Raw genomic sequence first — 16,998 nt, forward strand, 5'->3', positions numbered from 1 at the left:
CATAATAGACAATCTACAGCTTAATTCAGTGAAAGTTTTGAATTACATTTAATAGGTTCATATTTAATGCAAAATAAACTGTTATGCTGCACAACTAGTTTAACAAGAGGTTAGTATGAGCCTTTATTTGAAAGTACAGTACTGGTATATCGCAGAGTACTTTCTGTTGTCTTGAACCAAATTTCATATTGGTACTTTGAAAGCTATATTGGCTGAATTTTTATTTACATTTTATGATCTATTAAATTATATCCCATTTACTAGCCATGGAAAATTTGATAAACTGATTCCAGAGAGTAATAATGAAGCATAATGCATGTGATTTAAAGTAGACTTAAAAAAAACCCAGTTCAACCAATAAACCTGAAATTTTAATACTGTCAATTAGGACCTGGACTACATTTTTAATAAAAATAAATGTAGGGCAATTTGACAGTTTTGTTTTTTGTGTACCACTGTACTCCACAATAGTGAAACTGATGATTTGGGGTTCACAGCAAAGCAATACAGCACCAAAATGATTGTATAATTGTAATTTGTTTGTCCATTGTAGGCACTTGTATAATATATTTCAATCTGTAATTTCATATTCTAAATTAGTATTGTTGGGAAGAGCGACCAGAGCTAGTCTGATTACTGTTCATGTACTTAGTAATGAAGTTAGCTACCTGCATGAATCATGCCTACTGACTGGCAAAACACTAACAAAATTTAAGAATAAGATATTTAAATTAATATAATATTTAAATGAAAGCAATTGTTTTGGGCTTGTTTTCTCTAACTAAAAAGCTTCAAAAAACTTGCTCATGTTTTGGAAAGTAGTACTCTGAGACCCTCCAAGGCAAAGCACAATTTAAGTTCAGGATTCTATATAATGCTTATATCTGTTCTGTTGTTTTCTTAAATTTTTAGATACTATCCCCTTCCCTTGAAAGGGAAGTTAAGCTGGTATTCTGGCATTTTTTGAGACTCACAATCATGGCAAAAACCAAGTTCTCAATTAGCAAGCATTACTCACAGCAGATTTAAGTGCAGGTTAAGTCCTTAAAAATCTTAAATTTCTTGCTTATGAAAAAAGAGTAAGAGAGAAATGGCTTTCACACATCCTGTTAAAAATAACATGCACAGAAATCCTGCTCGTCATGAGTGGTTTGCACTCCATTATGTAGCCATTCAAGTGCCTTTCAATTTGCCCTGCACCGAAATATTTCTGAGAAGCCATTCTATTTTTGTGTGCATTTGAATATATAAAATGCTATGCCAGCAAGCACACAACGTTCATCTACTTTGGTATCATATCTCAAGCCATTACAGATCAATGTGCAAGGCAATCTAATTATCAATGACGCAGGGTAGGCTGAAGGTTTTAACGCCTTATTTGCTTCAGTCTTCACAAATAGGGGCAGCTACCAAATGAGTGTAGTGGCAACAAAGTTAGGGAAGGAGACAAATAGCTTGCAACGGGGGCATCAAGCTCAGCCAGCCCTGTGGACCCCCCTGTGCAGTGCCCGCAGTACCAGGTGCAGCTTATGTGCTGCATGCGTTTGCCCTGGAGTTGCAGACACACTATGGAGGGTGGGACTAGGATCCAGAATGACCTGGATGGACTGGAGAAATGGTCCACAATCAATCAAATAAAAAGAGACATGGACAAGTGCAAAGTTCTGCATTTGGGATAGTATAATTGCATGCACAAATCCAGACTGGGGAATGACTGGCTGCAGTAATGCAGAAAATGACCTGCGGTTTCCAGTGGACCATAAGCTACATATGGCCCAGCAGTGTGCTCTTGCTGCAAGTTGGCACCAGAAGTGGTTGCCCCTACATCCCCATTCCCCTACCCACCCCAGTTATACTACTGCAATCATTTGTCTCTAGGCTTAGACAAGAGCTAGATGAAAAAAAAGGTATTTGCTAAGGAAGAAACAGTGATCCCCCCACCCATCCTTTGTCAGCTACTTCACTCTGAATAACATCTTCCAAGTTATTTATATATAGGGATTTGTTCAGCCTTGATGCCTGAGGCAGTCAGTCAGAGCTGTCAATCAAAGCCAACAACATGAAGTTCAGCCCACCAATTTCCCCTCCAGACTTGTTCTTCCAGGTTAAGTACAAACAGTCAAAAAGCCCAAGGCAGAATCAATCCAATCTATGCAGGTTTCTTTAAGTTGGGTAGACTGGACCATTGGCAAATGGAACTCACGGTCGCTCTTTGGCTGGAGAAGGCAGGCAGATGCCTGCACTGGCCGAGGCCAGATGATATGCGGTGCTCTCGCACACCTCCCAGTGTAACAGACATTACTGAAGGCACTCAAGTGCAGCTTCACTATTCCTCACTGGCTGTCAAGCAATGGAGGGAAAAGGGCTCACCCCCACTTGGCAACCTGGGAGTCCCTGGACTTCGTCTGGGGTGGGGGCATGGGGTTCCAACCCCAGGCAGGACTGCAGAGGGGGGTTAAAAGCAGGGCTTGCAAGCTGCTGGGGAGAGGCAGTGCCAGCAGCACACCCTGCATTCCCAGACAGGTGGTGGGGCACAAAGTATCTCTGCCTTATCCCAAGCCCCGAGAACCTGTACTGCAGCAACTCCAGGAAGGGGGGATTCCTTTCCTCCCCACCCCTCAGTCAGCACCTCCTCCCATGCAGCTGTGGGGCTCCAGTCCATGGGGAGGGGAGGGCAGCCATGCCCCTGAAGCTGAAGCACCTGGGGGGGAGGGGCATTCTAGTCCAGGAACAGGGGCAAGGCAGAGGGGTGGGCTGCAGATCGCTGTGTCAGGCTGAGCTGGCATCCACAGCCAGTCCCTGTGCTGGGCTCAGCTGGCAGCTCTCTTCCCCTATTGCTGTTCCTACAGTGAACTGTACCCTACCTGGCAAGTGGGGGGGGGGGGGGGGGGGGTTAGCCATGCACCAGCAAGTAACAATAGCATGACTGGACTTTATCCCCAGTCCCAAAACTGTGCGCCATGCACACTGTGCCATTAAATGAATATGTGCCAGAGGCCTTAACAGCAGCTTTTATTAGTGCATATATCCATCCATACACATGGGATACGATTCAGCAGTAAGACTACAATTTTTGACTGAGAGCTCTCAAGGCTTACTACTGACTGGAGGTGTCTTGAGTCTAATGAGGGGTAGGGGTGTTTTGAGTGGTGAAGAACCTCTGGTGTAGACCCACAAGAATATATTCCTCTTAAGCATGAAATGAAACTGAAAATTCACCATTCCTCTACTCTCACAGCCTAAAGCTGAAAAGCTCACTGGCAGAGTATTTTATCCCCTTTTAGTGCTGGTCCACATATAAGAAAGGCAATCTTCTATTGCTATGAGTTACTCCACTAAGTTAAGTGGCAGAGGTATATATGGTATACCTAAAGATTGCTATTGATGAACTTGGAAGGTGTCATTATTATTGCCAGGTAATAAAATGCACATTTTATTTCCTTTTTCTTTTAAAAAGATAGGAAGTCTCACATGCACACAAAAGCCCTTCTTTAAAAGCTCATTATGAAGACTGCAAAGTCAAGCACTAAAAAGTCAGGATATAACTATGACCCACATCTGATTCCCTTGTGTGCCTGCATTTATTACAGTCTTTACATGTTTACCTTCTCTGACCTTTGCCACACAAACTGGAAGAATCTAGTTAAGTAACACAAGAAGCTGTAGGACCCCCTGCTTTATTTACTGCAGAAGCTGGAAGGTATGTAGTGAAGGAAGAAAGGGTTTTTTCAAGAGGAGAATGGAGTTCTTTAGGAGTAAGACAACAGAATGCTATCCTGGAAAACTGGATTCTAATCCTGCCTCTGGTCACATACTTTCTTGGCTTACAGAAACTAATTTTAAATCAAATTCCAGAGATAATCGATAATCATGCACTTCCCATTTTCTGAACTGAATACTCACAACTGCATCTGAAGTCAATGGGAACTGTGCTTTGACCATATGAAGTGCATTTAAAAAGTTACATAGGACCTGATTTTTCAGAGTAAGTATGACAAACAGGGCATCCAACATTGTGGTACTTTTGACCTTAATGTATCTGTGCATCTGCTCCCCACTGTACAGATACTAATACCTCACTGGGTTTTTCTGAGATACATAAAAGCAATCAGCTACTATACTGATGATCTAAGTCCACAAGGGTATTAATAATTCCCTTATTCCTTTAGAGCTGGGCTGGGCTTGGCTAGTTTACAAGAAATAAAGCCTGGGTCAGATACTGAACAATGAGAGGGGTGGGGAAAAAAACCAACAACAAAAAACAATGAAACTCACGAATTGAGTATCACCTACATGGATGTATCGTCTCAAGGACCCTCCCTAGAGCCCGCTGCTCTGGGCAAGGCAAGGATCTTGAGACAAAGTAGTATGAAATTCTAGAACTGCAGGATCCCATAATACATGCACACGAGGGACCAAAATTAAGGTTAAACAGACAAAGATCACGCCAACACTATCGCAACATTAAATTTTGCCATTTCCCTAACTTGAGTACTGAACTAATAATATTTCTTATGGGGTTTTTTTGCAATAGAGTTATTAAGAATCAGAGATGGAAAAGACTTGATCAAGCACTAAGCTAATCAATCTCCCTGCCCAGCAGCATTATTATGTAGACTGCATCTCTAATTTCCCCTCCTTTGTAGCAAGACCTTTATTATATGTGAAGCATCCACTGCTCTGCAGCAAAAATCTTTTCCCCTAGTTTAGCTAAAAAAATTCTCCTCATTCCAACAACTGTTCCAAATACATGGACTGACTTTTCTGTAACAGGAAAAAAAATCCATTCCTTAAATCACCATTAGAATATGAAACGGCACCAATAATTTTAATAGTAAATTCAGTAAGTGCTGTTTGATGTTTTTCTTCATTTAGGTTTTGTTGTCAGTAATGCCCAATGAAAAATACATAGAGCTTTATTGATTTGGGGTTTGGTTTTGGTTTTTTTAATCCCAAAGACTTAATTGCCATCTACCTTGAATATTCTTTTCCATACTAGTTTAAATGATAAACAAAAAATCAATTTCTCCCTTGTGTTACGTTAACTGGAGCCTTTGAAACTCCTTAAACCTGTGCTGCTTTACTATTCATTAGGGATGTGCGAAACGGGCCATATTTGATTCGGATTCAGCCCGAATCAGAAGATTCGATGCTGATTCGGAGAATCAGCGATTCAGCCATAGACAGTTTTAAATGTTTTTTCTACACATCTCAAGGTACCAGGCACAGCTTGTAAATGCTGCGATGCTGGGGCAGATGGAGTGTCCCACAGGAGCATGGAGGCCCCCCCCCAAATGCTTGGTGGCAAACAGAAGTGGAGCAGAAGTACTTCTGGTGCACTTCTGTGTCCGCTGCCAAGCGCGTGGGGGGAGACACCAGTGCACCCCACCTTGGCTCGGCAACTGGCCGCAGGAGGACCCCGGGTAACCCTCCAGCCCAGGAGGCACCAGTCGCTGAGCCGGGAGAGGCACGGGGGGAGGGGCTCCTCAGTACACTCCCCAGCGGACCCAGAAGTGCTTCTGGTCCACTTCCAGGTCTGCTGCTGAGCGTGCTGGGGAGCCCCTCGTGCTCCTCTGGGGCACTCCATCCACCCCACCATTGCACCATTCACGGGCTGCCTGGTACCTTGAGGTATGTAGAGAAAACATTTAAGGGTTCAGATTTGATTCAGAGAAATTAAAGGGTTTCCTGATTCAATCTGGAGATTTGGCCACTGAATCAGGCCAAATCGAATCAGGGACTGAAACGCAGCCCTACTATTCATTCAGTCCATGTGACATCTTGTTAAATGGATAAACAGGAAGTTGTGTGGGTGCAGCCCACAACACATTGTGAGTTGCAAGTGTGGCCCACGATGGCAAATAGGTTGAGAACCAGTGTCATGGACAGTTCAATAGAAAGAGCTGTTTAATGCACAGCAGTCTTCAAAAAAGGAAACAAAATATTAAGCTTTATCTTCAGTGGGAAGAAAAAAGAAAACTAGTAATTTGATTTTTAATTTTATTCTATCACTAGTATATGCCACTCATCTTGAACACAATGATTAGTTACAACTACCTCAATCCCCTAAACAACTAGCAGATGTAATAAGAAGCACAGAAAATTTCAACATGTGCCAAAGTCTAGCACTGTTAGAGAAAAGAAATCAAGAGAAACGTCAAAATATACAAAATAATGAAAGGTGAATTAGGTGCTATGTAGCAAGGCGAATTAGGTGCCATGTAACGTTTAATTATCATCTTAACACTTTAAGAATGTCTACACTGAATACAGGATCTGCCTTCACAGACAAGCTACAGAATAAAGAAACTATGACATTTCATGTTCTAAACATGGGCCAGGGTGCATGAGAAACTTCCAAACATTTATGGTAGAACACACTGCAGAAAAGTACGATCAGAACCTTTACGTGCCAATGGTAATAAAGGATTTGGAACAACAACTGAAAGGCGCCCTACCTTGAGAAAGTGTGTTCAGGAATCTTCTAGATACAAAGATTATAAATTAAGGCAATTTAACAAACAAATAACTATTTTACAAGCACATCAAAACCCAACTGTATGTGTTCAGTCAATATATTCCGAGGTATCCGAGTAGTCTGAAGGTTTATGTATTCAATATGTTTCAAGATAACTATAGTGCAAAATGGACGCTTTAGTATCTCATTATTTTCATGCAAGTTCTCAATATCTGAGGTCCAACTATAGGATTTAGAGAAGTTTTCAAGACTGCTTAACAGTGCTATCTTTGAGGACAAACTTTGGTTAAGTTATGGGTTTCAGAAGGGTTGGGGAAGTACAAAGTGGAGAGAATGGTTTATCCTGAGTACAGTCATAAAATGAAAATCCCTGATCAAAATAAACAAGAGTCCAAAACATTGACTAAAATGAACAAAGTATAATGACAGAATGTAAAAGGAATCCGGACTAGTGGTTGAGGTGATATCTTTTATTAAACAAGCAAGATTTTTTGCAAAAAAAAACAACCAAACTTTAATCTAGTTGGTCTAATACAAGGTATCACTTCTACCATGAGTTTCGATTCTTTTTGCCTCTAGACCAATACGGCTACAACCAGGATATATGATAGAAAGTAAAATTCAATGCTGTATGGGAGTTTGACAGGAGATACCACATGCCGTCAGAACATATTTAATCAAAGGAAAACTTTAAGGTATTTGACGCAAACAGTGATTTCCAGAAATTTTTAAAGCATAATTTAAATTCCTCTGCTAGTAGCTATCTAATTAATTCTAAAGCAAATGTTTAATACTTCATAGTTACCTTATTTTTAAGACATTTTTCTTTCATCTCTACAACCAAGATCTCTGCTGCCACCACAAGGATGCAGAGGACAAGGCAATGTTTTTACTTTTGTTCTAAATAAAACAGTCTTATAAAAGATTAAATACTAGTGTTTTACTATAGTTTGTCTGTTTATAGAATCATAAGTAAGGCTGGAAGGGATCTCAAAAGGTCATCTGGTCCAACTCCCTGCTCAAGACAGGATCATCTCCATTTAAATCATGTAAGAACCATCATGCATCTAACCTGCTCTTAAAAATGTCCAAGCATATAAATTCCACTACTTCTCCAGGTATTCGGTTGCAATTCTTAACCACCCTCATATTGAGAAAGTTCTAAAATCCAATTTAAATTTCCCTTTTTGCAATTTAAGATTTGTTCTATGCAGTCTGAGAGAATAGTCTAATACCCATCTTCTTTATAACTACACTTCAGGCAGTTTAAACACTTATCAATAGGGATCCTGGTTTTCTCCAATTAAAAACTGCAAATTCTCCAATTAAAAACCCAAAATCTGTGTGAGCCGCACTCCCCCACAACAATCTCAACAGCCCTCTTGATGCCCCTCACAATAGCCCCCTGACCCACAGACATGCACACAGAGGCACACACAGATACTGACACCCATTCCAGCAGGTAAGTGTGTGTGGGGGAAGGGGCGGGGCAGATCAAGGGGGGTGGGGAGCACGCCCCTGTGCCCACTCCCAGGGGCAGGGCCAGGGGGTGAGGGCAGGGGTGCCACTCTGTGGGCCCCACACAGGCTGGCCAGCTTGACAGGGGGTTCATACACGGAGGCTGCGACCGCAACTCTGCCACTGCAACCATCATCCCATGGCCCACCACACAGCTTTGTGGGCAAGTGGCACAGGGTGTGGCAGCAGCAGTGCGGTAGCAACCACTGTGTGGGCCACATATGTGCCATCCAGCCGGGGGGTGCAAAGGGGGGCTTGCATGCAGAGGCTGCCACTTCACCACTGCTTATGCCTCGTGACTGGCTGCACAGCTCCACAGTGCTGTGGGGTAGTGGCGGCTCCCGTGCTGACTGGGGGGGCTACGCAGGCAAGCGCTGCCACCATGGAGCCATGCCCTTAGCCCCTGGATCCTAGAGGCAAGTAGGGCTGTGGAGAAAATGGCTGGGGGCTGAGGGAGCAGGGGGTGTTGCCAGCCCCAGGCGGCACACCACAGCCGGGAGCAGGGCCAAGGGGTGAGGACAGGGGTGCAGGGCCAGGGATTGAAAGCAGGGGTGCCCCCCTGTGGGAGGCTTTGTGGGCAAGCAATGCGGGATGCAGCGTGGTGGTGCCTGCCATGTGCGGGCTGCACACATACCGCCCGGCCAGCTTCCCAGGGGAGGGGGAGGCTTGCATGTGGCCGGCTGCACAGCTCCATGGCCAGCTCTGCAGCCGTGGTGAGGGATGGTGGCTGGGGGGCCAGGAGGGGCTTGCATGTGGCGGCCACTACCGCTTACCTGTAGGGCCATACCAGTGGTGATGGCCACTACCTACAGAACCTCCCTGTGCTGCTGCGGAGCAGTGCCCAGAGCTGTGCGGCCAGCTGCAGGGCAGCAGCAACAGTGTGGTGGCAGCCAGATGGCATGCAGCTATCCCCACCACCACCCTGAGCCATGAAGTGGCCATGGCCACCACCAGTGCCGCTCTGCAGCTGGCCACACAGCTCCAGGCTCGGCTCCACAGTGGTTTGGGAAGGTTCTGTACGCAGCGGCTGCTGTTGCTTACCTCTAGGGCCGTGCCAGCAGACACGGCCGCTGCATACAGAACCCACGCGGTGATGGAGCTGTGTCCAGAGCTGTGCAACTGGCCGCAGGGCGGCAGTGGCACTTGTAGTGGTGACCGTGGCCGCCCCATGGCGCGGGGTGGGGATGGCTGCGTGCCGTCCGGCTGCCACACTGCCACTATTGCCCTGCGGCCAGCTATACAGCTCCGGGCACAGTTCCGTGGCGGCGTAGGTGGGTTTTGTAGGCAGCGATCATCACCGCTGGCACGGCCCTACAGGTAGGCAGCAGCGGCCACCCCGTGCAGGCCCCCCCAGCCACCAACCCTCACCACCGCTGCAGAGCTGGCCCCAGAGCTGTGCAGCCAACTGCATGTCAGCCTCCCCCTCCACCATCTCCTGGGAAGCCAGCCGGGCAGCATGTGTGGGGCCCACACATGGCAGGCACCACCACACTGCACCCCGTATCACTTGCCCGCAAAGCCTCCCACAGAAGGACACCCCTGCCCTCACACCCCCTAGCCCTGCTTCTGGCTGTGGTATGCTGCCTGGCACTGGTAGCACCCCCTGCTCTCAGCCTCCATTCCCAGCCCTGCCCCACAGCCCCCAAGCCCCACCTACCTCTAGGCTCCAGCAGTGGTGAGTCTGAGCCTGAGCCCAGCCTCGGCTGACTCAGAGGCTCAGGCCCCACCCTTCCCCTCCCCTTCCGGGTATGGCAGGGGGTTTCCTGCCCTTTCTGCAATCAGCTCTTGCAGGCTGGTGCTGTGCCAGCCTGCAAGAACTTTTTGCATAAGTGGAGAATCTGCGGATTTCTCTGATAAAAAGGGAAATCTGCGTTTTCTCTGATAAAAAAAACCAGGAATCTGTGGTTTTCTCCGCTTTTCCGTGGGAAACAGAAAGCCCGGATCCCTAGTTATCAAATACCCGCATCACCCTCTCTTATCCAGACTACAAAATCCCGGTTCTTTTGGCCTTTCTGTATAAATCATGTTACCCAGACCTTTAATAATTTTTGCTGCTCTTCAACAGGTTCTTTCGAATTGGCCCATGTCTTCTTTGAAGTGTGGCAGTCAAAACAGGACACAGTACTCAAGGTGTTCTCAATACTCATCTGTGGTATACAGACAGGAAGAATCACTTCCCTCAACTTGAAAGGGATGAATATCAAGAGAAGCATATTGGCTCATGTTCAGTTTATGGTTCACTTTAACCCCCTGGGGTCCTTTTCAGCAGGACTGCAGTCATTCCCCAGCCTGTATTGGTGTATAGAATTGTTCTATCCTAAGTTCAGGACTTTATACTTATCCCCACTGAACTTCATCCAATTAATTTCAGACCGTTTCTCCAGTTTATCCAGGCCATTCTCCAACCTAATCCTACCCTCCAATGTCTGCAACTCCACCCATCTTATTGTCATCTGTAAATTTAAGTATGCACTTCATCTCATCCTCCAAAACATTAAGATATTAAATACCAGACCCAGAACTGAACCAAGAAACCCACTTGATACCTCCCCCAATTATACATCAAGTCACTGGTAACTACTCATTGTGTACAATAATGCAACCAGTTAGGTATGCATCTCAGGAGTATTTTCATTTAGAAATATTTGCTTAGCTCACTAATAAGAATGTTATGAGAGATAACATCAAAAGCCTAGGAAAGATCAAAGTATAATCATATCTACTGCTCTCCCCCATCTACAAGAGGCTGTCATTTTGGTGTTCATGTAAAGCTATTTTCAGATGTTTGTAAACAAAATTACACATTAGTATGGTCCATTTTTAAAATTTTTATAGCTCGAGTTCAAAATAGGTGCATTACCAGCAGAAGTCAATAAAATTGTTATGCATACGTCTTATTTGATAATGCCATACATTTTTAGAAAATATTTTTAAACCATTTCAGAACATACTAAAACACTGCACTAGGTAGATTGGTATGTTCATTCCCCCCAGCAATGGGATGCCCTCCTACAAACAGTTGTACCAACCGAAGCATGAGATATTGAACTCTAAATATACCATTAGTAAAAGGATTGAGTATCATCCATCTTGCTCAACAAATCTATAACAATTTGGGAAGAGGATTCCACATTTGGAAAGAGGAGAAAAAAAGAAGAGCTTTTTAAAGCAAGGGTTATGAGGCAGATAAAAAGAGACTACATAACAGGCTACATTTTTACAAAATAGCAGCTAGTTGGAACACTAGCATGAGACTAGAGAGAGACTAGTGGGCAGTATGAGAATATAGTACATGGCTCTACATTTTTTGTAACGACCTCATATCTATACACCAATTTGCTTTATATATGCACAACACAGAGTACTTATTAAATATACACTTAAATATATACATATTTCTATATGAATAATGCGTGTGTGTATATGATCTGAGTGTATGAATAAAACACACACATATGCACGCTTCTATGCATTTAACAAATAAGTTTGAGCTGGAATATAACTATCAAAAATTTTAAGTGCTTTTGCCAATGGTGATGAATACAGCTACATAACATTTTTTTGAGAGGCATAACAGACAAAAACACTCCTTTTACAAAAAAAACATGGGTAGTAATATTAGGCAATTTCCCCAAAGCATACAAAAATCTTTGTCAAGGTCAAAGAGTCTTTCTGCATTGACATTGTAAGCTTTCAAATAAGATAGTATAAAGATGCTCATATTTTGTATGCTGTGTTTGCAAAAGATTGCTCCATGGGCTAGAAATAACTGGAGGGGAAAAGGTATTTCAATCATTGGAATTTTTCCTGGTCTCATTTAATCAATTTTTAAATATACAGCAGGTCTCACTAAAATCTATTACAATTGTTCAGAACTACTGAATTCCAGTATGATTCTTGGAATTTCTTTCCATTTCAACACATTTTAACATTATATACAACAACAATGCAACAAGTGAAAGAGCACGGTAAAAAAAATGTTTTTAGTGAAGTACAATGTAAAAAGCAGGAATGAAAGTATTTGGTATATGGCTCAGGCAGCCTTTAGGGGAGAGAGCTTTTTTTTTTAGCTACCATATATACATGGTATATTATTATACAATGGAGTAGCTATATGCAAATAGAACACCTACTGGGCAAATGCTTTTTATTTTCTTACATGAAACTGTTATGCAATACTGCCTGTTCCTCTGCTTGTTTAATGCTTGATTTCGGTACTCTATGAAAAAACATTCAGGTAAGCTACTTCCCTGTCACTATTTCTGGAATCAATCATCATACAATTAAACAGAGTTCAATTATGTTACAAACTAGATAGCGGGCCTAAAAGATTATGCATGTTAAACAATATGTAGATAACCAATAAATCATGATGCAAGTAACAGTCAAAGAATTGGGTCTGGTATTGTTTTATGCAGTTAAGCAAATATTTTATGCAGATACTTTGTTTTTTCCAAAACAACTGTTTGTTTTAAACTATGTGCAGCTCTATAGCCATGCAAATGGTGACTACATTTTTGAAAGCAAGAATTAGGAGGCGGAGAAAAGAAGCAGGGCTAAGTACTAATATAATATAAATACTGAAATAGATATCTTCATCAAGCACAGAGGCAGATACAATATTTTAAAAATCTTAACAGTATAAAAGAGAGCTATACTAAACTAGAAAAAGGTATATACAAAACAAAATAGTACCTTTAATGTTCTAGTTGGAGCCCAGCCAGTGCCATCAATTGAATGTTCTCTCAATAAACTGTAATAGACAACAAAGTGTATATTAGGCAATGCAATCTTAAATTGAGAAGTTTGACTTATTCAAAGCTTGATCAACTATCATTTCCTGACCAAAAAACCCAAAAGCCCCTCAAACCCCCCCCAGAAAAATGTACCTTTACAACCTTTGAAACACTGTTTACTCTTAAAATGCAAAAATTAAATTTCTGTACTGTATCAATTATTTTAAAATTCATTTTTAAAATTCTGAAAGAAGCTGCAGAAAACAAACAAAAATGAAAAAAATTGAGTTCTTCTCAACTTTTAAAAATTCAAACACCCCTTGTGAGATGGCAAAGGGCACTCCCCTCAGAAAATCCCACCTCACAGCTTTCCTTAATTTTTTTTTGACTCATTATAGAAAAATAATAAAGCAATTCTTCTGTTGCAAAGAACTCAGGGAGACCACAATTGGTCAGAATGTTTTTAACACTATGGATTCCCATGTGGGTTTATCTTGTGAATCGTGTAGGTTTTCACATACCTACTAGTGCTAGTATTGCACAGCACCCCATTTCACCCTGAAAGGGAGCTTGTGGCACCTCAGCATGTCATGGCACCTTTGTTTGAGAATCACTGCTCTGCTCTTCAATCAGTTGCATTACAGAATTCCTCCATGGTGTAGTTACAATTAAAGAGATTTTCCTTAGGTCTGGGACAAACTTATAGTGCAGAATAAATGATAAACAATACAATAAATACTGCAAACAGAATAGATATCTTCATCACATAATACACCTGGGGGTTACAGTGGTCAAAAAGCTGTCAGCAGTGTGCCCTAGTTGCCAAAAAGGCTAACAGCATACTGGGCTGCACTGGTAGGAGTGTTGCCAGCCAGTCAAGGGAAGTGATCATTCCCCTCTATTCTGCACTGGCAAGGCCACATCTGGAGTACTGTGCCCAGTTTTGGGCCCACCACCACAAAAAAAGGAGGTAGACAAATTGGAGAGAGTCCAGCAGAGGGTGACAAAAATGGTGAGGGGGCTGAAGCACATGACTTCTGAGGAAAAACTGAGGGAACTGGGTTTATTTAGTCTAGAGAAGAGACTGAGAAGAGACTTAATAGCAGTCTGCAGCTATCTGAAGGTGGGTTTGAAAAAAGATGGAGCTAATCTATTATCAGTGGTGGTAGCTGACAGAACGGTCAGAGCAACGGTCTCAAGTTGCAGCAAGGGAAGTTTAATTTAGATGTTCAGAAGAATTTTCTCACTAGAAGGGTAGTAAAACACTGGAATAGGTTACCGAGAGAGGTGGTGGAAGCTCCATCCTTGGGGGTTTTCAAAACCTGGCTAGACAAAGCTTTGGTTGGGATGATCTAGTTGCAGATGGTCCTGCTTTGAGCAGGGGATTGCACTACATGATCTCCTGAGGTCCCTTCCAACCCTCATTTTCCATGATTCTCTGAACTAACCTCCTTCCTTTCTTACGTTTCATACACACACACTGCTGTCACTAATGAACCACTCTCTCAATGAAAAGTTTTTGGGGCTTGCAAAGTTAGGCTTTCAAGAGTAATTTGAGATTCCTCCAGTTAGAGATTTCTAAAGTAAGAAGTAGAGAGGGAAGAAATGTATTTTGTCCATAGCAGCCTCTCTTTCGTGTTGAGGGAGGTTTGTTTTTTTAAGACCACAGCTGATACAGAATAGGAAAGAGATGACCTTTTTCCGCTTATCCACATTTACATGGTAGTGTTTTGCAACAGCTATCAGTTGGTAACATGGATTTGTGTCAAACCCATGAGAACAGAATGGCATAATCCAATTAATGACATAATGCCTTATTGGTAGCTGCTGTTCTTTTAAGATACACTTCATGTCCTGTACCCCCTGCTGGTCTACAGTAGGATTTACTAAAAAGAAAAATGTGTAATAAGCAGACCAGACTGAAGCCATTCTGAGGCTTATCAGGTGAAACCCAACACCTTAATTCCACTTGAAAACTAACAGATAGGCTGGGCAGATCCCAGATAACAGATATTCCAGGTCAGGTGGGCTGTTTAACAGAAAGAGGGAGAATGGAGACAACAGATTTCTTTGAACAGGGGTAGGCAATCTTTTTGGCTGGAGTGCCGAAAAACACCATAATGCCTACCTCAGAAGGTGCCGGAGTGCCGGCATGGCAGAAAAACAAAATGAGGGCAAGGGGTACATGGCAGGATGCCCTGCTTGTGCCCCTTGCCCCCACCCACAACCCCTGGCCCCCAGCCCTGGTGCCCCTTGCCCCCCCCCACCCAAAGCCCTTGGCCCCCAGTCCTGCTGCCCCTTGCCCCTCACCCACAGCCCCTAGCCTCCAGCCCTGCTGCCCCTTCCCCCCAGCCCTGCTGCCCCTTGCCCCCCAACCAAAGCCCCTGGTCCCCAGCAGCTACCCCGGCTCTGGGTAGCTGCTGGAGCCCAGGCTGCTCTGAGCAGGCCAGTGTCTCAGCTGCCTGCTGGGAGCAGCCCAGGATCCCGGCTGGCAGCAGCTCCCAAGAGCAGGGGCCGGCTGCAGCCAGGAGGCTCCAAACAGCTGTGCCGGGTTCAGCAGGCGCGCCTTGGAGCGGGGCCTGAGGCAGCGCACCCGGGTCTCTCCCCCACTCCTGGCACGGAGGTGATGAGCCCGGCACAGCTGTTTGTAGCCAGCCTGCTGCTGCTGCAGCTGCCCAGAGCCTGGGCTGGCTACAAACCAGCCCAGGTGTGGAGCTGGTGGCGGAGCCCAGCACAGCTGTTTGGAGCCTCCTGGCTGCAGCCGGCCCCGGCTCTGGGGAGCTGCTGCCAGTCGGGATCCCGGGCTGCTCCCAGCAGGCAGCTGGGACACTACAAGCCCCACTCGAAGCAGCCCAGGCTCCATCGCTGGCAGCAGCTTCCTGGAGCCAGGACTGGCCGTGGCATGCCAAGCAAAATGGCCTCATGTGCCACATTCGGCATGCATGAAAGGGGCTGCCGACCCCAGTCTTAGAAGCTGGATTTAAATGGGAATAGCAATAGCAGTGGTATATATTTGGGATCTGCTATATCAGGATATAATATAGAGAGACATCTCTGAACTATACATTTTACTGATTTTTAGTACTGAAGTCTATCTATGATTGAAACTTAGTACTTAGTTTTCACTTGAACAAATTTTAAAAAATAAGTTTAAACATAGATGTTTTTGTGTTACTTGCTCTTGCACTGAAAAGTTAATTCATAGCCCTTTCCTGATTGGTAAATGTGTACTGTTTTCAGGTGGAGATTAGAGTAAAAGTAAGTTTACTTTCATTTTGAAATAAACAACTTTCAGTCGGATGTGCAGAACAAAAAGGCTACTGCTTCAAAGTCTATTAGTCCTCTTTGAATATCAATTCATAATATCTTATTCTTTCTTTTCTGGTTAAAATTAACCTTAAATAGCAAACACACTTCTAACATAGAACCAAAATATACTTCCAAATGACTACCATCTCACTACAGACAACTATTTATTCCCATTTGAAAGGTTACAATGAAGTTGTACTTATTTTTAAGCTACTTCGTGTCTCATTCTTTTTAAAAAATCTAAAATTTTAGCGGTTGACATACCCAAGGCAGTTACATAACTGCTTATTCAGCACTCAAACTTTTCATCTGTAGAAATAATAAATTATGAAATCCTTCAATATCCTCATTAGACAGCCTAGACAATTAACTTGTAATAAAAGGTCTGGTATTTTCCAATAAAAACATTACTAGTACCCCACAGCAACATGGACCCCACTTAGGTGTGCTGCTTTAATCATCTATCTGCAATCTTTCATGCTACTTTCATTTCTATCATAACAAGAAAAATCTTGACTCTCTCAATACAGTTAAAATTTTTGTTTAATACCACCAGATAATACACTGTGGCAGTCATTTCAGTTCCTACAGGAGAAATGTAAAAGCTTGAATAATCTGAAGCAGCCAAGAGCTAAGATTTTTATTTGTTGAGTAGATAAAGAATTAAAGTCGATGTTAAGTACTGTTGCCCTCCTAAAAACTTTACAAACATAAGAGAATTCTAATATTGCAGCCTGCTCATACCACAATATTTTAAAAATCAGAATAAAAAAAATTGGCATACATATGCAAAGTGTAAGTAATGAGTGTGCTGTGCAGCAACAGATCTCAAATTGCTTAAACAAGGAGGTAATCAGCACATTAACTCCACTCCATCCCAAGTCCTGGGGAAGTTTCTGTACATTATGCTCAGCTCCATCAAGTGGATGAAAAATTGTGGGGGGGGGGGGGGGCGGC

General features: G+C 43.4%; 1 protein-coding gene across 3 annotated transcripts in view; it reads right to left on the minus strand.

Moving 5' to 3' along the window:
• The window catches only part of UBE2F (ubiquitin conjugating enzyme E2 F (putative)), a 126,645-nt gene that overhangs the window by 57,975 nt on the left and 51,672 nt on the right, over nt 1-16,998 (minus strand). For all 3 annotated transcript variants that reach the window (XM_059727188.1, XM_006274371.4, XM_006274369.4), the window contains one exon: nt 12,692-12,749. In XM_059727188.1, the coding sequence (XP_059583171.1) occupies nt 12,692-12,749 (58 nt within the window). The remainder of the gene's footprint in view (nt 1-12,691; nt 12,750-16,998) is intronic.

This window comes from Alligator mississippiensis, chromosome 4, assembly GCF_030867095.1.
Source record: "Alligator mississippiensis isolate rAllMis1 chromosome 4, rAllMis1, whole genome shotgun sequence".
In the NCBI taxonomy this organism is placed as follows: domain Eukaryota; kingdom Metazoa; phylum Chordata; order Crocodylia; family Alligatoridae; genus Alligator; species Alligator mississippiensis.